Source organism: Sinohyriopsis cumingii, chromosome 1 (genome assembly GCF_028554795.1).
Source record: "Sinohyriopsis cumingii isolate HCF-2022 chromosome 1, ASM2855479v2, whole genome shotgun sequence".
Taxonomy (NCBI): domain Eukaryota; kingdom Metazoa; phylum Mollusca; class Bivalvia; order Unionida; family Unionidae; genus Sinohyriopsis; species Sinohyriopsis cumingii.
Window position 1 is genome coordinate 110840069 of NC_142961.1, and position 25314 is coordinate 110865382.

Consider the following 25314-nt stretch of genomic DNA (forward strand, 5'->3'; position numbering starts at 1 on the left):
CATGCACTCGGACTTAGAGTCCTGAAGGCAATGCTTGGACACATGGGGGGCTTAATGCAAATTAGGCTGCCTAAAACTGGGGAATAAACCCAATGAGTCAGTATCACCAACAACAAACAATAGGCTGTCTTCCTTGACTTATTCCATCTTTCCTTTCCTTCAATCTTGAACGGACTTGCTTTGAATGTGTATTTCATGCATTTAGTAAACATTTCTCCTGAAATGATACAAGAAGAGAAAACAAAGCATAGACAAGTAAATCAGTATTGACTAACTAGCTAATATGAAAGCCCAGACTTCCACTGACCATGTCTTTCAGATGCTGCACATCATAGACAGTGTATACTTGGTATAAATAAAACGAGTCATAGTAGACTTCCATGCTCTGAAATTGCATATATGGCATTTAAATGACAAACTGCTAAAAGAACACAAGAGAAAGCAAAGCATAAATTAGTAATTCATCAAGTTATTAACTTGCTAACATAAAAAATTCCCCGTTACTAACAAAGGAATCTAAAAAGATATTGTCTCATTTGAAACGTATGGACTATGCTTTGAACATACGCATTTCAAGTATTTAGTTCACCATTCTACTAAAACTACACAAGGGAAAAACAAAGAAAGCATAAATTAGCAATGCAGCATGTTAATAACTTGCTAACAAACGAGGCAAGCAAAAATGGTCAAATTTGTGCTAGTGTGACGTGGTCTTAAATGAACGTCTCCAAAGTTGAGAGTCACTAAAATTTGGCAGAAACTGAAAAAATGGAAGAGTTAACCAACAGCAGAATGATAAATCCACATAACATATCCAAAAGGAATGTTGGATGGTTGAAGCAGAATACAAAAATGGCTTGGATTATTGGAGGATAAACTGTATGATGTGATCTGTACAGTAGCGAAGCTTAAAAAACTGGCAACACCTGGCAGTGCCAAGGTGAGGTAATGGACAAGGGTTTCTGCCCTTTGTCTATTGGAAATAATGGGGAAAAGACGGTTTTGCATAGTAGCAGGCTAATATTCCTAATGTAATATGATTGGAGAACATATTCAATGGAGAAATTTATCTTTAATCTCTCACAGTACATGTGAATACATTTTACTGGGGGAGTCTTGAATAATAAACAGCATTGTATCAAACTTAAAAAGAGCACTTTTATGCACTGTGTACTGAGCCAAAAGATTAAGTTACACATAATATTACAAAATTACTTTCTAACAACAAAACTTAATACGTCCTCCACAAGAAGTGATGTGGACAGTCCACAATGACATCTGGTCTGTGACTGAAAGAGGATTAAAGTCAATCATGTGAACAAGGACTGTCTGTAATCCATGATGCATGTACTGTATGTATGCATGGAAATACACAAACACACAAACTGTTGTGTTTATTTAATTTACACTGACCTTTGACCATGATCGAGGGTAGTGTTTTGGCTTATCTGACTACTGTCATGTAAAGTCAACCTTACTTTTGCCATTTAAAAAAAAAAGATGCTTACTTTAAGTTCAAGGTCTAACCTTGTTTACAAATTTGACAGAATTTTCCTGTTTGAAATGACTTGCATCCTGGTCATTCTACTGTGTCTTAGGTCAAGTAAAATTAGTATATATACTAAGTTTTCATTCCACTTTTAAGTTCAGTTGGTGGAATCATTTACTGTTTTGTTCAGTTATAATTTGAGGGGAGTTCATTTAAATTATTCATTGAAATTTTTAAAAAATTCACCTACTTTTTGGGACTAAAACACAACATTGGGATTTGGGAATTCATTCAAAGACATTTTGGATTATATCATTGTGATTTATCCCGACTATCAGTACATCCACATTCAAGATGACAAGAATTCATTCTGAACATTCTATACTTTTGGACTTGTGATCGAACATTCAAAATACTTATGTTCCTTTTAAATTTTCACTTTGTAACTTAAAGAAATTATTTGTTAATTTTGTTCAACTTGTTGGTTTTATTTTGTTCAACTTGATGGTTTTACTTCTTTCTGTTACTTAGTTTAAGACCGCAGAGTCCAAGCACAAACACACACATACACATATAGAAGACAAATATATTTACCAATACTTGTGATACTGGTGTCCGGAAACTGATCACTGTCCTCACTGCTACCTGGTAGAGAGACAGCATCAATGTTTATGGACAGTTTCTGCTGCAATGTTTCAATCTCACTCTCTTTAGCATCTAGTTCCATCTGCAGCCTGTTTCGTTGCTGACCCTCCTCGTATAGCGCTGCTTGTGTCTCTGACAAATCACGTTGATACTTCTCTACCATTTTGTTGTACTTCTCCTTTTCCTGTTAGCATATAATAAAAACAACACAAGTGCTATTTTTAGAAATAATGGTATGAGGGTGTGAGAGATCAGAAGACACTTAAATGAAACAAAGAAATTTAAAATGTAGCTCTAATCTCATAATAATCACATTTGTATAGCTTTATAGTCAACATTGCACTATAATGACAAGCTCAGACTGAATAGAAAGTAAGACTTGGTTGATGCCATTTTCATGATCTTAAAACACCTGTTCATCTCCATTTCCAAGCAGAAATCTTTTGAACATGGATGAGTAATAAAAATCTAACTTTAAGGCGCAGAATGTGGGAATTAAAGCGAATATATATAGTACTTCAAATTCTTGCTACATAATCATAACACCTATATGCAAGTGCAATATTAGCATTCACATACTTGTTAAAAAGACAAGGAATCTTGTGCTCAGAAAGGTTATCATTATATGCATCAAATGAATTCAGCATGACACTGCTTACCATATTTAGATCTTGCTGAAGCTTTCTGTATTCCTTTTCCTTTCTCTTCAACTCTGTCAATGCAGCACTATTCTTCTTGTTAGGCTGATGATTACGGAACTCTTTCCTGTTCATAATCTCAGCCAATTTATTTACGGCCTGAAACACAAGAGTAGAATTTGTAGTGAAATCAAATCATCTCTATATTTACCTCATTTATTTCTTTATTACATAGCCATGTGTTCTCAACAGGTTTTCTCTGCTACTGTGTTTTTACCAAATAAAGATATTATATTGGTTCTCACATCACCTGGCAGGCAGACTGTTCCAATCAGTCAAGGAAAAGAATCTTTAAAATGAAGAAACCATTCAACGCAGCTTGCTAAAGTGTATTATTTTTGTGGATAAGAGTACTATACTCCAGATTTTGTTTTTTGGTATGATAGATACAATACAAAGGACACTCCAAAATATATTTTGCATGGATAAACATGATACAAAAGAATATTCAAAACTGTATTTAGATGGATAGACATGATACAAAATTATACTCAAAAAAGTTTCTTTACATGGATAGATATGATACGAAAGCATACTCCAAAGTGTATTGAAATGGATAGACATGATACAAAATTATACTCAATAGTGTATCTTGACATGGATAGACATGATACAAAAGCATACTCCAAATTGTATTTAGATGGATAAACATGATACAAAAGTATACTCCAAAGTGTATTTAGATGGACAGACATGATACAAAATTATACTCAATAGTGTATCTTGACATGGATAGACATGATACAAAAACATACTCCAAAGTGTATTTAGATGGATAGACATGATACAAAATTATACTCAATAGTGTATCTTGACATGGATAGACATGATACAAAAGCAAACTCCAAAGTGTATTTAGATGGATAAACATGATACAAAAGTATACTCCAAAGTGTATTTTTGCATGGATAGGTATCATACATTTGAATGTGTACTTTTATGGAAAGATATCATATGAAAGATAATTTTGCATAAATATCCATGGTTAGACATGATGCTATACTCTGAAGTATATTTTTGCATGGACAGATATGATAAAAATACATACATCAAACTGTATTGTGTGTGGGTAGACATAATACATATACTACAAAGTGTATTTTTGTGTGGATAGACATGATGCAACTGTATACTCTTACATGAATTTGTGTGTGGATAGACATAATAAAAACGTATATTCCAAAGTGCAATTTTGTGTGGATAGACATGATACAAGAGCGCATTATTGAGCAGATGACCATCATTTTTTTCGACAGAACTGTTAACATAATTGCTGAAAGTGTAAAGACAATTTTCATTTTTCCTGGTTTAAAAGAAGAAAAGTTGAAACCATGTCATATTACATCCAGTCCCAACCCAAGTTCACAGCACTATGACACACTCAGGTATATAATGACATCATAATTTAATGATATAAAAGTTATTCTGAGCTGCTGATGTTGCAAAAACTGAAAGCTTGAAATTACTCAATGGTTCAATTAAATTTATCCACACACAAATGTAATGCTCACTTTAACAGATCTACATGTCTAACTTTCATTGAGTGATTGTAAAGCCAACTCTACAACAAACATCATGTGCTTAACCGGAGTACTGTAATACATCACTCTCATATTCTTCATTTAAAACTTCGTAAAGCACTTCTGACTTTTCCTTTTATTCTGATTTAACATATTTTGGAGTTTAAATAGTTCCCTCTCCTACAATATTTTAAATCATATAACTTCCAAGGGTCATATCGATAAAACCTGCTTGTTTAAGAACTGGCAGCATTTTAAAAAAATATAAATTGGTCCACTGCCCAATTCTCATCATTAATATAATGAATTTGATTTGATTTTAAAATTCAAATTGAAGTAACCCATCTGTTTTTCCGGAAATGTGTCATATACAGCTGTTAAAAACAGAAGGTAAGGAAAGTACACGTAGATCAATGTGGGACAAACAAACTCTCTTGCCATTCTTCTGCAGCAGTCTTCTATCTTAGAATTTTCTCAAACTTAAAGGTGGGATTAAAGAAATGACAATAAAAACGACAAGCAATTTTTATTGCTGTATTTTTTATATATAAGTGTACCAAATAAGTATAAGCCATATACAGGAGAGCGTAAGATGTACTCGGGTTAGAAAAGTGAAATAGTTGGCATATCCATAAATACAGCAAACATAAAGTATAAAATATCAAATGGGTTCATCTTACATCTACATCTTTCCTAAAACACAAAGAGCACAGTCCAAGTAAAAATGTCATTTTAAGACCATGGCCTGAGCATGCAGGTCATGCTCACAATCACAGCAATGCTATAAAACATGTGACCTTGACTTCCAAGGTCAAAAGGGGAGAGTGAGCATGTCACAGAATGAATAGTCACAGTGATTCATCCAGGGTATGAACAAAATATAAAATCCACAGAAAGTTTAGAAAAAAAATGGAAAAACCCTGAATCAAAACCATTACACATACTTTCTATGAGTATGCCTTTGATCCCATGATCAAAGGGATGGAGCATATGCTACGGAGTGAAATGTCTTAGCTTTATAAAGACTGACCCCAAGAATCAAGAAAATCTATTACTGGGTTTAGAAAATACATGCAATTAATGAAAACTTTTAACCAACCATTATACAAATTTCTGTTATGGTTACCTTTACACCTAGGTCCAAAGAGGTCAAGTGTGAATGTCACTGAATGTCTTTTTTTAAGTTTAATTATGATTCATCACAAGAATGAACAAAATCCATCTAAAGATTAAAGAAATAAAAGGAAAGGAAAAAACTGTAAAAACAATTCTCTGACTTAAACTCTGACCCAAAAAATAAAGCTGTAAGTGTTGTTGTTTTGTTGTTGTTTTAGGGTTTAATGCCATTTTTCAGCACAAGACGGGCTATACATGGCGGCCAGTATTAATGGTGGAGGAAGAACCTGGGAAACCCCCAGAAAGAACCACCGACCCACAAGAAGCTACCGGCAAGCTTTCTCACATATCCACACTGGCCGGGCCCGAGACTCGAACCTACGTAGACAGCAGTGAGATGGCAGTGATCCGTGACGGAGAGCACTTTAGACCACTCGGCCACTCGGGGCCCCTAAAGCTGTATGTGAGAATTGCACGTCTTTAATGGTCTAAGCTTAATAATCATTCATGCAAAGAGAAGACTCTATAAAGGTATTTAGGAAATATATACAAATGAAAAGCATTGACCAAAATCTTAGCAAACTATTGACACTGCTATAACACAATACTATTCTTGCCGACATCATTGGATAAGTGACTGCCATGCCTTGCTTTCAAATGATGTAGGGTTGACAAAAATAAAGGCACTAAACATCTGTCAATGACATTATAACATTTTCAGACATATATTTGTGAAGCAATCAATTTCACATACAAATTATGACAATTCTAACCTGAATTTTCTTTAACTTTTCTTCTTCTAGCTGCTTCTTCAGCTTATCCATTTCGCTTTCATTGACAGCCTTATTCTGATAATTCTTGATTTCTGCAAAAGAACTGAGAAATGTTATACAAAAGCCATGAGACACTATATGGGGTGAAAGACATGTCCCAATTGTCAACTTCTTTTAGCCTTATAGTAGAAAAATGCAGCACTAATTTTAATGATGTGATAGTTACCTGTAACTACTGCATTGCTTACCTTTTTGGGGTGAAATTTACCCTAATCTGTAAATAAAAAAACCCATCTTGACATTACAGGGAAAGTTCCTGAAGTTCAGAACTAAAATTATCACACATATACAGTCTGCTCAACATATCAGAGCCCAATGTGCAATAGTTGTTCGCCATTTTAGGTACACCAATTACTTCAGGAATAGGGGCCCCGAGTGGCCAAGCGGTCTAAAGCACTCACTGTCATGGATCACTGCCATCTCACCTCTGTCTGTGGGGTTTGAGTCTCAGGTTCGGCCAATGTGGGTATGTGAGAAAGCTTGCTAGTAGCTTCTCGTGCGTTGGTGGTTCTTTCTGGGGTTTTCTCCAGGTTCTTATCTGACCATTTATACTGGCTGTCATGTATAGCCTATCTTGGGCTGAAAAATGGTGTTAGACCCTACAACAACAACAACTTGAGGAATATCAGAGCTGAGTTGGGAGGAGGGAATCCTATAGTGAGAGGTACATATTGCATTATAATCAGGAGTTTTACCTCCTTAAAAACTACATTCTAATATCAGTAATTTAACTTTCGCTACTGCATTGCAGAATTTTCTAGTGTGGAGGAAGGCTGATGGCCCATCATAACTTTTATCAAAAAAGGATATACATATCCAAAAGATACGAATGTCTGCTACTGTTAAGTTGACATCAGCTAAGGCCAATTTTTGTGATGCAACGATCAGCCCAACAGAAAATATGCCCTCACTCTGGTGTTCCAAGAAACATTTTGTAAGAGAAAATATCATGTGACCAAAAAAACACAGCTTTGATAACATACTCTAATGATGAATGAGTGATACAGGTCCATGAAAAAGTAATGGCTACAACCCAAGGGCTTTTAATCATCATGATTCCTCTGTATGGGACTGATAAGCCCTCTTGATTGGCTGAACAATCCACCCAGAAACTGTGGATGCTGAAAAATCAGCAGGGCCCTTTAAGGAAAGAAAAAGACACTACCCACCCTTCCTTCTCCCTCTAGAAGTGACCAAATAGAATCATAAAGTCAAAACTGGGCAATGTTGCTAATCCCTAGCACAGATATGACTGAGACTGGGGATCTCTCACAAAGGGACAGCTATGGACCTTAGACATGGATCATCTCCTAACCCGAATGATACACTTGGCAACAGACTGTACAACAGGGGTCTCAAACTCAAACCTCCCCGAGGGCCATATGAGGACATTTTCGATGGCTGCACCACCTTTGTTATTCTCTCATGACACCTTGTGATGCCAAACATTTTGAAGGCCATGGGATACTGCTTGGCAGGTTGCATGCGGACAGCAGGCTGCATGTTTGAGACCTCTGCTCTACAACATGTCCATGCAGATAGATTGCTTCAGATAAGTCAAGCATAAAGGTGAAGAATCTGGGAGCAGCAGTGCAGAAAAAAGCCCCTTTGCTGCAACCAAACATCCCTAAAAAGCCCCGTTGCTGTGACTGAACATCCCTCCTCTGATGCAATGTTCTGGGCTGGTTTAGTCAAGGAGATTGTTGAACCATAATTATTGGGGCCACAGTGGGGCTATCAAAATGAGCTGAGTAATAAAGATCCTGCCTTTGTGGAGCACCTGTAGAATCATCCCAAATGGTGGGAAGGAGTTAGTGAACAGACAATCCCACTTCATGCTGAAGGCTTTCACTACCCAGCTCCCCTCCTAATCAGGGACTTGGCAAATGTAAAAAGGGAGCTTATTGTTTAGCTTTGTCACAAACAAATCCACTAAGGGTCTCTCCCCAGTTTAAAAAGGGAATCCTATACAGATTGATGCAAAGACCATTGTGTGAACCACCCTTCCTGTCCTGGAAAAGACTGTCCATCAAAATATTCTTCCTGCCAGGAATATGATAAACATGGCGGTACTCTCGTCCAAGGATGCCTGGCAAAGGAGGTTTCAAACCTTTCACACAAAGAGAAGGCACATGTATGTCTCCCACCTGAGGTAAGCTACCAATAATGTGTTGTTATTGAAGACCATCACACAAGGACTCCTTACATGGCTGACACACCTTTGTAGGCTAAAAATACTGCCCTCATTTCCAAACTGTTTGTGTGGCAGGTAGATGTTTCCTGGGACCACAAACCATGAAGAACTAGCAATTTTGGCTCTAAGTAAGCACATTACCCAAAATCTGATGCAAATATGATCAGAGAAGAGTGAGGTTTGGGGGTGTAGTAGTGGTGAAATTCATATCCTAGTGAAATCAGAGCCTGTTAGGGTATCCTTCTGCAGTTTCCAGTTCACCAGAAGAAAAAAACTGGAGGGGGCATAAATGCAGTCTCTTTATGAGAAGCAGATCTGCTATGGAGTCCCCAGATGGAATAGACTCTCTATGCCTTCAAAATGGTCAAGATTTTATCTACTATGTCCAACAGGACACAGATGGATCCCCTGTTCATAAGGAAAATCATCTCCACATATATGAAATCCTGAGACAGAACTAACTCTAGGTTTGAAAAAAGGTCCAACCTGGTCACAATGGCAGCAAAACAAATCTTGTATAAAGGACTATCAGCAGGTATTGTGAATCAGCCAGTTACCAAAATACTAAAGGATAGGAACTCCACTCACCAAATGTGGGTGGTGACTACTCCCATTACTCTGGAAAAGGCTTTGGGTGCTGAAGCTTGACTGAAAAGTTGGGCAAGAAACTCGAAAATCTTCCAGCTCAGACAAAATCCGAGGTACTTTCTGTGAGGAGCAAACTAGAAATGTCATGGTACACATCCTGGAGGCTGATGGAATACACCCATTTGCTGAGTCTGATGGCATTCCTGACTGAAACTGTGGGCCTGCATCCTTCTCAAAAACGTTTTTGCTGAGGGTCCCTCAGGGCAATCTGAATGAGCACACTCTGACCGGTTTTGATGGGCCAGAAAAGGATGTCATAGACCTGTCTTGTTGGTCTTTCAGGTCTTGAGATGCCACAAAAAGAATTAGCCCTCCAAGAAGGGTCTATGCCTCCAAACAGCAGCCCAAGGAAGGTTCCTACTATGTTCCAGGAAGACCTTTGAAGTGTCCAAAGCAACATGTCAGCAGAGCAACTTATCTGACAGCGCCATGGAAGAATAGAATACATATCCAGATTTTGAGCAACACTTCAAAAGCATCTATGGGATGGAGACCATCTCCACTCCTCCTTCATTTTTGTCTCCTCTTAAGCAGGTAATGTTAGTCTGTGAATTTACTATGTGACCAAGGCCCTGATGTCCATGGTGGCATGAAAGGAAAGAACAAATCATTTCCCTGAAAAAAAGATGTCCCCTTATTCCATAAGGATTATGTAGGATTCTATGGAACTGGAGGATGCAAATCCATCTAGCCCAAGTACACTGCTTCTCAGTCCTCAACAAGGTTCATTGGTAGCCTAGCATAAGTGGGCTGTCAGGGATGGGTGGATGTGGGATATCAACATAATCTTTGTCTCTGTATTTGACTTGTATTTACAGAGGTGTGCCTGGTGCCCATTGCCAAGTCAGTGACTGGTCAGACAACTGATTCTGTAGATTTGGTTGTGGTTTAGTGGGTTTAATGCAATTTTTCAGCACATGCTAGACTATGCATAGCTGCAGGTATGTTTGGTGGCAGGAGAACAAAACATGCTGGTCGAGTCGCATCATGGGATGAGAGAGTGATGTCCTTCCTCAATGGCACATGAGACTAGCTCTTTACTGTCACCATGCTGTGGGCTTGGAGATGGTGCTGTTCCTCCTTAATGGGGAGTAGATGGGGTGGGGTGCATGTGATACACTCTCTGCCTTACAATTGCCTCCTTTGGAATGGACCCAGGACCTCACCCCAACTAGGTTGGATCAACCATCAGGGGTCAAAGGGTCTTGTAAATTTCCAAGAGTGATCATGTACACTCCTGGTATCAGAGTGTTCTGCAGCACTAAAAAGCTTGCATCTTCTGAGTCCTGAGGAAATCGAAGAAGGATCCAGAGTGTTCTACAGATGAGGTGGAAGAAACTCTTTTCTTTCTCCTCTTACAGGAGCATATACTTTTGGTAAAGTTCCAGACTTGTCCAACCATAATGATCAGAAAGGACGACCATTTGACCTTTGGCTCTTTTCTACAAGCAAGATAGATGGGATGTTAATGAGGCTTTTATGCCCCCAGTTTCCTATGCTCTGTCTTGATAGAGCTGCAGACATAAAATCTGAAAACAAGAATAAACAAAAATCACTGATTACAAAAATTAATGGCTGAGTCAGACACTCAAATACCAGTAATACTTTACCTCCCATACTGATGATAAAAAGAGGTGTGAAATTTGTTGTCAAAAATATCAGCAATTTATGACAATGAATATATTTTCTTTTAAAACTAGAAAAATCTAAATATTATTCTAATTAGTGGAGGGATCAGACTGGGTTTGTGATAATAGGCCTATGTCAAGGGGAGCAGACTGGGTCTGTGATAATATGCCACTGTCATGGGTCTGTGATAATATGCCACTGTCATCTGTGATCACTTTAGTTCTGCACTTTCTACAACTTTCCAGAAAATGGAAGGGTGGAAGTTTCAGGTACGGACAAGGGAAGTTTCCATTCCAGAAAGGTAAGCAATGCAACAGTGACAAGAAGGTATTACTGATAATAAAATTATATTTTATATAGACAATTGTATTCTTAGAGTGATAACAAATGTTGTACAGTCAAATATATTGGTTTGCCAAACTTGTATAAATTAGCCTTGGAAACAGATGACAATGCTTCGAAACAATATCTGGATAAACCAGTTGCTCAACTCACCAAGATCAAAGACAGCTGGCTTATGTGAGAGCTGTATATGGCGATTCTCCATAAACTAGGTATGCAAACTTTGCCTGCCTTCACCGACAATATTTAAACACTGAATTAGCCCTCAACCTAACAGAAAAACTAATCTTTTCTTAAAGAGTAACTGTTGTTTTCATCTGAGCTTTAATTCACAGGCAAATATATCACGATATTAAACTATACCTGTCACACTGGCACAAAAAGCAACTTTCATTTCTGCTGACAACTTATCCCACAAATGCATATGCAGCAAATGAGTTGCATCAACCCTCAACCCTAATGACACTTCTGTGTCACACTGACAATTTGACTGAAGTAGAGTAAGTACAATCGAGATAAGGAATCTGTGCACATCGATTTACATAATATTCCTTTACCTAAACAATGCTTCCTTCTTCATGAAGCATGTCATGTTTGCATAGACTGAAAAGTCACCATAGATAGGCTCTAATGACCACTTATGACAGGCATAAACCATTGTTTGATTTGGAAACACCTGGCCTCTGTCCACAGGTGACTGTTAAAGATGACATTTAAATAGGAAATGTGGATGAGGGGAAATTAGAATTGCCACTGTGACCAGGTGTCCATTATGTAAAGGTGACTGTTGGGACAGGTTTGACTGTACATTCTCAACCAATGTTCATTAAGAAACAGAAAAACAATTTATAAATGCATTTCATTTGTGTTTTAAACAGAAGCTGTTTTGCTTGCTAACAAATCATTCATTCAATTTTTAAAAAAGTGAATACCATAAAATTCAGAAATAAACCACATAATAAAACCAAATTCATTCCAGCCTGTTTTTACCCATCTCCACATAAGAGGGATGAGTCTGCATGAATAAGCATGAATCGAGTCCATCAATAATCAATCAACTCTTTACCCAATGAACTATTCTATTAAGTGTTATGTTTTTGTCATATATCACGTGGGAGGTGAGGTTTATAACATGATTGTTATAAAACATTGCCGTATATCATGTGGGAGGTGAGGTTTAGCTTGAAAATTCCATTCTGCTGCATCACAAGTCAATGCAACAACACTATCATGTCTAGAAACCATCTCAGAGTAAGGATATATCTGGAGGAGATAACCTAGATGAATCAGCATTCTCAACCTCTGATAATAACTAGGAAAGCAAAGACCTGGATTCACCATAATGTGATTTTCATAGCTAGAACTATACCAGAATATAAGATAATTAATCCTAAGCCTCTGAAATAGAATTTGGGGTTTGTAGCATTAACGACACTTATTGACTGCCAAACCACTTTTTTAGCCTGACCTGGAAATGTGTTTGGGTTAATGTTCACATGTGAGATGCCATGGAAATACCATGTCATACATACTGATTGCATGTAAATCACCATATGTAAACAGTCTTTGTGTTTTCTATCTATACTATAGTTAACTAATATTTAATTCAATATCATTTATCTTTTCACTTGTACCTATAAAAAAAACCCACCAGAAATGATAAGCTTACATATGCAGTTTATATTATGTCTGTTTCTACCCCTAAAAAATGACCCAACCAGTTCACATATTTTTGTTAATATTCAGTAAGTGATTATCTTCCATGGTATCATGTTTTATGGTTGCTAAAACTAATTATAAAAATCTTTCCTTGCAGCCTTAGTGTATCCTTGTTGTAACATCCCCAATCATAACCAATGCTGAACTAAAAGCCATTCCTATAAATCAGTTTCATTAGCATTCACATTCAAAATTCAGTACAATTTTCAATAAGTTTCTTCACTTTACTTATCCTAGTGTATTTTGCCAAAAAAGGGCACAATTATGTAATACTGCTCATATATGCAAGTGTGCACTTGTAATGTTGCATGACTCCTCCTCCTTTGGTTCAAGATAGTCTTCAAACCATGGGATATGAAGTGGGTTGGTCTGTAGATGTGCAGTGCTTTCGATACAGCGCTAGCTGAATGGGGGTGGGGGTGGTTTTACATAAATTTAAAATAAATCATGAGATCAAAATGTCTATGTAATATTTAAAAATACATTGACGTTTGTTTTATCATGGCAATAATTCTACTGTGTACAAGGTGACCTGACAACCCGGATTTGACAAATGCCAAGTCTGAAGGGGGTGGGTTACCAAGTTACACAGTACAATTAAATGTCTGATAAAAACAGTTCATGCTATTTAGCCATTTAATACATCAGTAAACCCATGAATTGTCATATTTGACAGAAGTTTTCAAATATAACTGAGTCTGGCAAGAAGAACCCATTTATGAAAGCCACATCACCCTCTAAGTAAATGAGAATCTTCTATAATTTTTAGCACTCCATAAACTGTCAGGACAAGACCATTCATAGTACAGTGCATTCATGTTGCTGTACAGTAATTGTGGATTGTATATTATACTGAACCTCATGAATCACATCACAATATTCAGATTATTTTGATCAATGAAGTGAAATTAGACCAAAATAGAGAAGAAAGAGCCAACACTCAAAGAGATTTCAATTAGCTCAACTTAAAGTGTTGCTGGCAGCTTTATGATCTCCAAGCCTTAATGAAAACATAAACAGCATGGATAGTAATGGATTATTAAGATTCATCGTTGAATGAAATGGAATTAATTTGTTAGCATCAACCCAGGTGATTCTACATTGTATGGATAGAAAAAAAAAGGTGGATTAAGCAAAAAGCTGTCACTGTATTGATTCCATTAAATGTACAAATCAGTGACATATGTAAGTAGCTCTTTTCAACTAATACTTTGTTATTTTGGAAGATCATCTAAGAAAACTAGCTTCTTAGCTAAAAGAGACCTAATAAATCAATTTTACTTCCATAAATGAAATTATTCTGGAGAGGCAACACAATTTGCTATGAAGGTGTGTAATGTTTCATGGCAATTCTCCAAGTAGTTTATGACTACTGACAACTAACCTGTGCTAAGTAATGGATGACAAACAACAGGGCATTCCATAAGCTGTCTGGTCTTTGACCAGAAGAGTAAAAAACCATTAGGCTGCTACCTATTGGTAGTAATCGTAGGTCCAGAACCCTCATCTTCCTTTATTGGCAAAACAAAAGTCAGCCGGGGCTATGCTACCATACCCAGCCACCAATAAGCAATACACAAACACTGCTTCAAGTAAGCTACCTGTTTTTAGGAGATAAATGCATATCAATCCAAAAGTAAAGGTATGAAGGTTTTTATTTCTATGAGTGAAATGGTTTTTCTTCACAGTTTTCAAAGACCAACTACAAATCATATATTTCTTTCTTATGTCAAGTAATGGATAAGTCATGGATTACTATTTTAATTATTTTGGTGATCATAATAGTGATGGTTTAACTATTCTTGTCCCACCAATTGCCTTCACGGGAACGATATCATCATCAATGTGAGTGCAGACACCTTCAATTTCCTGTTCTTCATCTTCAAAACTATCAGTCCTTTCTTTGGAATCATCCATCATCAAAAAATCAACCAGAGGTACAAAGTTTGAGCTCTTTCTCCATTTCATAACAAGTTTTTGACTTGTGTACTGATTTTTTTCAGACAGAACCAGCACAGACATAATGCATACCATTAAAAACACATAATTTATATATATCTGCAATAAATGCTTATTTTTCACACCACTTTATTGTAAGTATACATTCTGGGACAAACATTTACATTATGCAGGAATCACACACCAGTGATACCACTTTGGCCCTTGGGTCACAACCTTTTCACTCTATAGATCTCCTCCCTACAACCATATATACACTTACTGAACAAGAAAAAACATATACACATTCAAATGATACTGGCCCTGAGGTTCATACCTATCCCACTAGGACATCATAACTTTGAAACTTTTACATCTCCACCTCATAACCATATATATATATATATATATATATATATATATATATATATATATATACACACACACACACACACACTCTGCAACAAGTCAGATATGAAACTAAAATTTCCCCTGGTTCTGTTCTTACTACATAGAAACTTCACCTTATCAGCACATCATTTTATGGTGGGGGGTTTACGGATGTTTTTTTTTAAAAACACTAGTGATTACATAACATGCATATTGCCACTGACAAAAATAGTCTTTTATCAATTTGATGGATTTACTGTATTCACACAAATTCTCAGAACATGAAATACCTAAATTATGATTTACAGTTCTGTAAGAATAATGTACAACAGAGTACAAACCTTCTGAGAGTTTCTTCATCCTGTTATTGAGGTCATCCTTATCTATCTGATCTTGCTCCATTTTCTTGCCAAACTCTCTCTTTGATTCCTCTAGCTGAAATGGAACATGAACATTAATAAAATCACCAATTTCTCCTAGTAAAACAGGTTTCTTCAAGAATACTTACCTAATCATAACACCTTCAGAGAAATACTACTACCTCGCAAATCCAGCCCTCCCAGATACTACTTTTAACTAAAGGGAGCTAAAAGTTTTTTCTAACCTGTGGCAGTCAGGTAGAGTAATCTTCCCTTAGGTGTAAGACTTGGTGGCAAAGTCTAAGAACATGTCACTTACTGCTGGAGCGGAAGGCATGCTCTTTGCAGGGAGGCCCGGAGGGTGTTTGTATGTTATGATTGGGTATGCACTCTCAAAGAATACTTAACTAGGATTTATTGGTTTCTTCAACTTTGATGTTCTGCATGAATATTCTGTTTATGCCAACAAATTGTAGTGGTGAGATAAGAACATAAGTTTGAAATCTGGTAGGTGTGTAAGTAAATAAATTGCATTTTTCTATATGCCAAAAAAATATATGTAAATTAAGTTCCATTAAATGGGATGTTACATGTATCTTGTCCTATTTTGCCAATGCATAATGATTTTTAGTTGCAGTTATTTGTGACAAGAAAGGTCCTGAAACTAATACAAAAATATTCATGTTTAGACCCAACTATAGATGAAACCAACAAAGCTGAAACCATTCATCACAATAAACTAATAAAAGAAATAAAATTACAATACAATTTACATACAAGGCATTACCACCACAATATTCACTCATCATTTTTTCTGGAGCTAGAAAGTGCACGTGTACTAACTGATTTCTATACTTTGAGCTCAAACCAGCCTCTAAAATCTGGAAGCCAGTTGTCATCAATCCTAAAACTGTGCCCCCATTTAATTTTTATTTCTCCTGTGACTGACTCAAGAACTTTATGGAAATTTCCTGATTTTCTTCAACCTTTGAGTAGATGACTCATTCTGTTCCACACTGCCCAAATCAACATCATTACTGACATCCGGCAATTTGAAATAACCAAGAACCTAATGATTTTTTTACTTTATATTCACAATAGCAAGATTTTCTCATATCCATGACACACTGACCACAATTTCAGAAAAAGTTAAGAATTTAAATTAAAGCTCATTATTCAGGGATCTCAATTTTCAAATTTTACTAAGTTTCTAAATAATTCAAAGAAATGGGAAATTAGGGAGAATTAAGCTGGAGGTCAAACTTTTTAAAAAATTTTCACCATCAACTGATGATTATCTGGCTCTGCAAGTAAATAATATTGAAATACACAAAACTCTCATCATACTTTAAACAATATCCCCAATTTTTTATTGTGAATGTGAAAATCTGATAAATAAATTATTTATGAGCATTAAACAATAACCTCAAAAATAAGCACTATTCCTGAAAATAAGTGACTAAAACCAGCTAAGGCAAATCAGTTCATCCCAGTGTGTTTCATGTAAAATATCTGATAAATCCATTCACCTCACAGTAGGTTCAAGTTTCGTTTGCTTCCTGGAGTTTCACGTTTGTATTGTTCACAGTAAAACTTTAAAGCATAATGTTTTGCACTTGGAAACACAAGTATAATAACTAAAATATATGCAAGTATCACTATTTCAGATTGAACAGTAATGGATTCAATGAGAGTCAGTTGGTACCCATTTCTAATGCAAGACTAATTGTACTTTGCCTTCCAGGTGATTTGATGTGAAATATAACAGACAAGGACAACTAAATATATTTCACAATGAGACCTATGGTTCAAACAAGCCATCTGGAGACTGATTCGATTTCCCCTGATAAACTACTTTATAGTAATTACAAATGATGTTAATAGTGGTACCATCTGAATTGTATTGTCTTTCTTGGTGAGGTCACTCTTGTGCCGAGACATAAGTTCTTTTATCTCTAGTTCCAGCATGGTTTTCTCCTTCTCCACATCTGATAGTTGCTCCTCAGCAATTGATCGAGCCAGCTGTTCTGAATCAGCCCTTTGGAGGGCTATCTGCAGCTGTGTACCTATAGATTCCCTGAAAAGGAAAAAATAAATGCCAAGTGATGAAAATATTTAAAATAATTTCCAAAAGTAATTACATAGAGAAATGGGTGCATGTTAGTCGAAATTAAGTTTAAGAGAGATGTAAATCATTTTCAACTGATCCCTCCTCAGTCATACAATGAGGATATTACAATGCTATTATAAAACTATACTATATTAAATTATGTTTCCACTGAGAATTTGCAAAAAGAATGTGAAAGAGTCACATACATGCCAACACCAAGATAGGAACAATCACAACTTTTGCTAATACAACTGTCAAGAAGGCATAATCTAAGCATAGAAAGTGTAATCTATATATTACTAGTACCACTAATAGTATCCCTATTTCATTGAGTCTTGTATCTATTACATGCTGTAATTACATTATACTGTGTGAAAAATGTACATTTGCTTTTATTGTGTGTGATTTTGATTTTCAATATAGCTAGAAATTTTAAGTTTTTTTTAGTGAAATATCCATGTTATTATTAGGGGTGAAACGAAATGATTCAGCAGCATACACAGAGGCCTTGTAGTGAGAGAACACAGTATTTCAGTAAGAGAACACTGTACTTCAGTAAGAGAACACTGTACATATTGTAAATTTATCTGGAAACTCAAAAAGTTGCCTCAATAGTAATATTGTAACATACTTTTCCTGTTCCAGGACCTGTATGTCAACAATATAGTCTTGGGTAAGTTTACTTTTCTCTTCCACCTCCTCCTTAAGTTCTTTCACCTGTGTTCTGTACAGAGACTGAAATAAAGAACAAGGTTTCCATGGAACACCAAATCTTGCTCACCAAAAGCATTATTATACAAGCTTCAAAAACCTTAAAAAAAAATTAAAAAATTCAACTTGTTTTTGATAACACTGGGAAAACGCCTTTTCCTGCCAGAAAAGTCTGAAGAATAACACACTTTGGGGGATTCTGCTGACAAAGGTGAGATAAAGTGCACCTTTAAATCCCAAATAGTTTTATAAATATTTTCTTGATACTATATTTTTTTAAATTATCCCAAACTGATAAAAAAAAACTTTTCCAAGCATGCCAGAAAGGGAAGCAGAACTTTTAAAGATGAAAAAGTTGTGTCGATCAAACATCAGAATAAAATATTCATATTCAACAACTTTTTGAAAGTTGCCATAAAACGTATCAAAATGCATATTTATTTTGTTTACTCCTGAAGTATGGTGTTTAATAAAACTTGTTAATGACCACCACAACTGAATATTGCAAGTTTTAAATGTAACTATTATTCTAGCAAATATTAAAGATATCCAATTCATGTAAAGGGAAGCAGAACTTTTAAAGGCAGGAGTGGAAATTTGATATTTGAAGAAAAAATATCAAAGCAAAGAACTAAAATTGGGAATTTAACATAATTTTTAAGATTTCAGACTTAGAACATATTTAAGTCATTAGTGGGACCTCGTTTAGACTTTCAGTACCTCTAGAATGTCACTTATGTTTTCTTGACAGAAAAACAAAAAAGAAATGTTGGTGAAACATTGATTTTTAACCATGAAGTTCCAATATCAGAATTTGTTTTGGAATGATCTTCCAAGTAATCGTCAAGTAACTTTTTGTAAACCCAACCATTACAATGAGTTTTTCTGTGTAACTTACCGAAAAGAACTGTTAAATGAGTTTTTCTGAGTAACTAACTGAAAAGTACTGTTAAATGAGTTTTTCTCTGTGTAACGTGCCGAAAAGTACTGTTAAATGAGTTTTTCTGTGTAACTTACCAAAAAGTACTGTAAAATGAGTTTTTCTGTGTAACTTACCAAAAAGTACTGTTAAATGAGTTTTTCTGTGTAACTTAACGAAAAGTACTGTTAAATGAGTTTTTCTGTGTAACTTACCAAAAAGTACTGTTAAATGAGTTTTTCTGTGTAACTTACTGAAAAGTACTGTTAAATGAGTTTTCTGTGTAACTTACCGAAAAGTACCGTTAAATGAGTTTTTCTGCGTAACTTACCGAAAAGTACTGTTAAATGAGTGTGTAACTTACCAAAAAGTACTGTTAAATTAGTTTTTCTGTGTAACGTGCCAAAAAGTACTGTGAAATGAGTTTTTCTGTGTAACTTACCGAAAAGTACTGTTAAATGAGTTTTTCTGTGTAATGTGCCAAAAAGTACTGTTAAATGAGTTTTTCTGTGTAACTTACCGAAAAGTACTGTTAAATGAGTTTTTCTGTGTAACGTACCGAAAAGTACTGTTAAATGAGTTTTTCTGTGTAACGTACCGAAAAGTACTGTTAAATGAGTTTTTCTGTGTAACTTACCGAAAAGTACTGTTCAGCTTCAAGCTGATCCTGCAGTTCCTTCATCTGAAGGTCCATCACAGACAGGTCTCTGAAAATAAGATGTATTCATTAATTCTACAGCTTTAAAACAAATGTCTTGATAAAATCAATGCCACCCTCTTGCTGATGCTAAAGGGATTGCCCCACAACTGTTATTAGCATTGATCACACTTGCAAATGAGTATGATAAAGCACTGATTAAAATAAGATACTTTAATGTTACACATACTTAGTGTTCTCATTATTTGACAGTCAAATGAAATAAACCGACTTAATGCATAACCATGATGCCAGCTGATAAACAATGAGGCTTTACTTACTGTTTAACTATTTGCATTTTGTCCCCTTTACTTCATTTGATACAAATGACTAATTGATGTGATTCTACCATGTAGGTCAATTACTAACAATTGTAACAATGCAATGAACATTTTGCAATTCAGACATCAAAACGCAGACAATACTTAATCAGATTCTCATGGAAATGCTCAGTCATGCTGTCATGATTTTCACATTTGAATACGTGACAACACATCACATTTACGATGATTGCAGTGAAACCAAATATTTAAAAAAACTGAAACATTAAATTCATTTATTTCATTGGTACTGTATTTATTTCTTAAGGTACTGCCACCAGTAATTTACACATTTCAATTGATTTATATTTTAATTGTATATTGTTCCTTACAGTGTAATGAGAATATTTTTAACGAAAATTTAACAATAAATATGACACTTATTACAAGTTACAAATGTAATGATTTTGATTCAAATTTAAGGACATTAACTGCTGTTTTTGATCATAAAATGAATGATACAACTTGATGATAAAATGAGTGATACAACTTGATGATAAAATGAATGATACAACTTGATGATAAAATGAATGATACAACTTGATGATAAAATGAATGATACAACTTGATGATAAAATGAATGATACAACTTGATGATAAAATGAGTGATACAACTTGATGATAAAATGAGTGATACAACTTGATGATAAAATGAATGATACAACTTGATGATAAAATGAGTGATACAACTTGATGATAAAATGAATGATACAACTTGATGATAAAATGAATGATACAACTTGATGATAAAATGAATGATACAACTTGATGATAAAATGAATGATACAACTTGATGATAAAATGAATGATACAACTTGATGATAAAATGAATGATACAACTTGATGATAAAATGAATGATACAACTTGATGATAAAATGAGTGATACAACTTGATGATAAAATGAATGATACAACTTGATGATAAAATGAGTGATACAACTTGATGATAAAATGAGTGATATACGTGATTTTATTCACATTCAGCAAATATGGGCCAATTGTTGGGGTATTTTTTACAAGACAAAATGGGATCAACACTTACCCCTGTGTTATAAGCAGAAAACCAAGTTATCAGGGTGCACTATAACAAGGAAGAAGTGTACCTAGATTCTCCAAGCCTCTGTTTACATATCTATTGGTAAGATTTTTCAGCAGGTGAAAAAATAATTTGAATTTTTTTCATGACAAATTACCTTTCTCAAATGCTAGTTTTTGCCACCTGCAGATAGCCTTACATAAGCCTAATGCCACCGAGTGTCATTTGCTGGCAGTCCATACTGCAAGACTTTCAGCCTTGCACAAACCTAACGCCACCTAGTGCCGTTTACTGTCAGCCAGTACAACAGAAATGTGAACTTTGCTCAAACCTAATACCTTCTACAGCCATTTGCTGGCAGTCCATACTGTCTGACTTTCAGCCTTGCACAAACCTAATGCTACCTAGTGCCATTCACTGACAGCCTGTACAGCAGGCAGCCATCGCCTACTTGTTGAAACATAAATTTCCAGGTCATTTGTAGATTCTTTCCTGTACAAAACTGGTTTTCTCCAATCTTTACTTACAACATTTACTGAAGGAAATCAACAAATTTTGGCTTCAAAAACGTGCCTTTTTTTACATCAAAATCTATTGCTATTTAGACTCTCCAAAAACATCTGAATTAGATATATCACCATATATCAATCCAAAGGCTGTATCACTAGAAACTAGTAATTAAAATTCACAAGAGATAAGTGTTAACTTTACTCGTCTTAACAACATGTTTCTATGAAGAGAAGCAGTTGTTTTAAATTTTGACAAAAAGCCCTTAAAAATGATATTTCTACTAATCTAATGTAATCTTACTATGGACCGTATACTGAATGCAATTACTGACAAGTATGTCCGGAGCATGGGACTTGGCATTGAAAATAGCCCTAGCAGTCTGTAGATTTCTTATGGGACTCGGCATTGAAAATAGCCCTAGCAGTCTGTAGATTTCTTCATATTTAATATGGTGTACATTGAAAATTCATTGCAAAGAACAGCTGGGGGTTGGGGGGGTTAAGGTTAATATTATAAATAATGTTTTAACACTGTGTTCCCAGTAAGGACTCACAAAAAACAAAACAAAGATTTAACATAATATCCTTTTCCTAACATTATATATCCAAAGAGGTTCTGGGCAAATATGGAGATGATTACAAAGTAATCAGTCTACTTGACCAATCCACTCATCTGAGTGCTTAGATTGACTACACATATGATTTGGGCAAGCACCCAAATGATCCACATGACAATTTTATCTCAACTGACTGATGAGTTCCACAACCTCTCAAAATTTCTGAAAGAACTTGCAATCAATTCAATTATGACTCAATTTAATATCTTCTGCATTCAAGTAATAGCTTAAAATTTAATGTTTTTCCCCGATTTTTTAAATAATTATTTGCAAAATTAAAGTGTTCTTCTCAGTCAGGAACAAAGGTGTTATATCTCTGGACCTATTCCAAATTTTCTCAAGTGTGAGATCCCCAAGTACGACTGTTAGCCTTGCCCAAGCCTAATGCCACCTGCTGTCTTTTATTGGCAGCCTGTACTGTAGGACTGCTAGCCTCGAACAAGCCAAATGCCACCCGTTGCCATTTACAGGCAGCCAGTACAGTAGGAATGCTAGCCTTGAACAAGCCAAATGCCACATATTGCCATTTATAGCCTTGCACAAGCCAAATGCCAGTTGCTGCAATTTACAGCCTTGCATACCAAATGCCACCTGTTGCCATTTACTGGCAGCCTGTACAGTAGGACTGCTAGCCTTGAACAAACCAAATGCCACCTCAGGGATGGTTCTGGCTTTTAAAAAGCTGTCGCCAAAAAAATCGCCAACCTCAATGTTTTGTCGCCAATTTTCAAAAAGTGTCGCCAGAACAAGTAGTGTACATTTTTCCAAGTGTTAATTTAGTCTATTAATGTAACAGGCAATGAAAATTACAAAAGATGGGTTTGTTAATTCTTTAATTACAACAAGGATTAACAAAATGTTACAGTGTTACATGAAGATCCGTCGCAATTTTAGGGCTGCCCACTTGTTGAATGCAGTTTCAAAGTCTAATTTTTCACATCTGTACATGCTGATTCTCATGAAATTCTCGAGAGATGAGATGCAGAGTTTATTTATGATGTCAGTTTTTATGAGGTTCATCTCACTGAATCCACGTTCACAGTCCACAGCACTGACAGGTGACACTAGTAGTCTATCAGCAGCCCCCCCCCCATGGCTAGCTTCACAAAGCTTGTAGTGAATTGCTTCCTAAATCCCAAGAATGATCACTGAATGCTGTATAAATTTTCTCGACAAACAAAAGAGGATCTCCATTCCCACGAATGAAACTTACATGAATCAACACCTGGCATTATTGGACCGTATATATAAACATAAATTCACACCCAATTTAGAGATTCTTTCACTCTTGTATTTTGAGAAATAAATAATTATTATTAATTATGCAAAACTGGTTGTTGTTTTCTTGTGCTATTTCTTGTTTCGGAGTTTAAGTCTTAGCAGCCTAACACGGATTGATGGCAAAAGGAAAAGATCAATGAGTAAAATGCTGCACTGGCGATAGACATAATTGTGATTGAGATTTTTTCCATTTGCTTTGTATTTATACACAGTAGTCGGTACTTCAAAGGTTATCAGTTTTCTATGAAGGTTCAGCAAAACTATTGTACTGGTATATGTAAAGAAAAGAAAGAAAAAAAAAACCAACAAGATTTAGCCATTCAATTAATTGTATCTATTCACGTCTTCAGAAGTCGGTCAGTTGTAGGTATAGTTCGGTAGCATGATTGACTGTATCACAGCATACAGTACTTAGCCCAGATGTCAGCATAAGCAGATTATGATGTAACAATGCACTGTAAAGATGGGGTTGTCAATACGAACAAAGGATTGTTTGTGTAACAGATTGATTCCAATGCATTGCTTAGTCAAGTTTGTGGCTTCCTTTCGTTCCCCCTTTTAATTTATCCAGTCCAAATCTATCATTGTATGTGCAAATTAAATAACCAAAAAGTCTGTCGCCAAAAAAATCGCCAGATGGGATATTTTTGTCGCCAATAAGGAAAAAAAATCGCAATTTGCGACATTGGCGAAGCCCAGGACGATCCCTGCCACCTATTGCCATTTACAGCCTTGCACAAGCCAAATGACACTTGTTGCCATTTGCAGCCATGCACAAGCCAAATCCAACTACTGCCATTTACAGCCTTGCACAAGCCAAATGCCACCTGTTACCTTTACAGCCTTGCACAAGCCAAATGACACTTGTTGCCATTTGCAGCCATGCACAAGCCAAATCCACCTACTGCCATTTACAGCCTTGCACAAGCCAAATGTCACCTGTTACCTTTACAGCCTTGCACAAGCCAAATGCCACCTGTTGCCTTTAGAGCCTTGCACAAGCCAAATGCCACCTGTTGCCTTTACAGCCTTGCACAAGCCAAATGCCACCTGTTGCCTTTACAGCCTTGCACAAGCCAAATGCCACTTAGTACTAGTCTTATTGAAAATAGTCACACATCATAAAGCTTCGTCCTCTTTTGTTTAATCCAAAAGTATGGAGACAAAAACAAAAGTCTCTTGAAACGAGTTGTGCTCTACTGGGTGAAATGAATTTACAGAAATCAAAGATAAGACCATTTCTTCCTTTTATCTGTTGAGTGTTGAAACCATCTATGGTACTTTTCAACGATAACAAGATTCTCAGATTTGCTGCAGTGGCAGACATACTGGATGTCAGTTTTGTTCCATTTTCATTTAGGACAAAGTTGACATTATTAACTAGTGTTCTGGTGAAAAGCCAATGTCATAAATATCATTCATTTAGAGGGAGTGGTGACAAAAAGAGTTTTGGGGAAGCCATCATGGCAACCATATTGGATGTAAGACTGTCACCTTTTTCATTAAGGATACAATAGGTATCACAAGTCTACCTTGAAAATGCCATGTTGATGTTCATTTGAGGAGTCAAGATAACAATATTCTCAAGATAACC

At 35.8% G+C, this 25314-nt stretch overlaps 1 protein-coding gene across 3 annotated transcripts in view; it reads right to left on the bottom strand.

Annotated features, from left to right (window-relative positions):
• Nucleotides 1-25314, bottom strand: part of LOC149807601 (rho-associated protein kinase 2-like) — a 176629-nt gene that overhangs the window by 44157 nt on the left and 107158 nt on the right. For all 3 annotated transcript variants that reach the window (XM_089968685.1, XM_089968666.1, XM_089968676.1), the window contains 7 exons: nt 19898-19967; nt 18262-18365; nt 17411-17597; nt 15503-15596; nt 6242-6333; nt 2794-2931; nt 2084-2318 (listed from right to left, as the gene is read on the bottom strand). In XM_089968685.1, coding sequence (XP_089824811.1) covers nt 2084-2318; nt 2794-2931; nt 6242-6333; nt 15503-15596; nt 17411-17597; nt 18262-18365; nt 19898-19967 — 920 coding nt within the window. The remainder of the gene's footprint in view (nt 1-2083; nt 2319-2793; nt 2932-6241; nt 6334-15502; nt 15597-17410; nt 17598-18261; nt 18366-19897; nt 19968-25314) is intronic.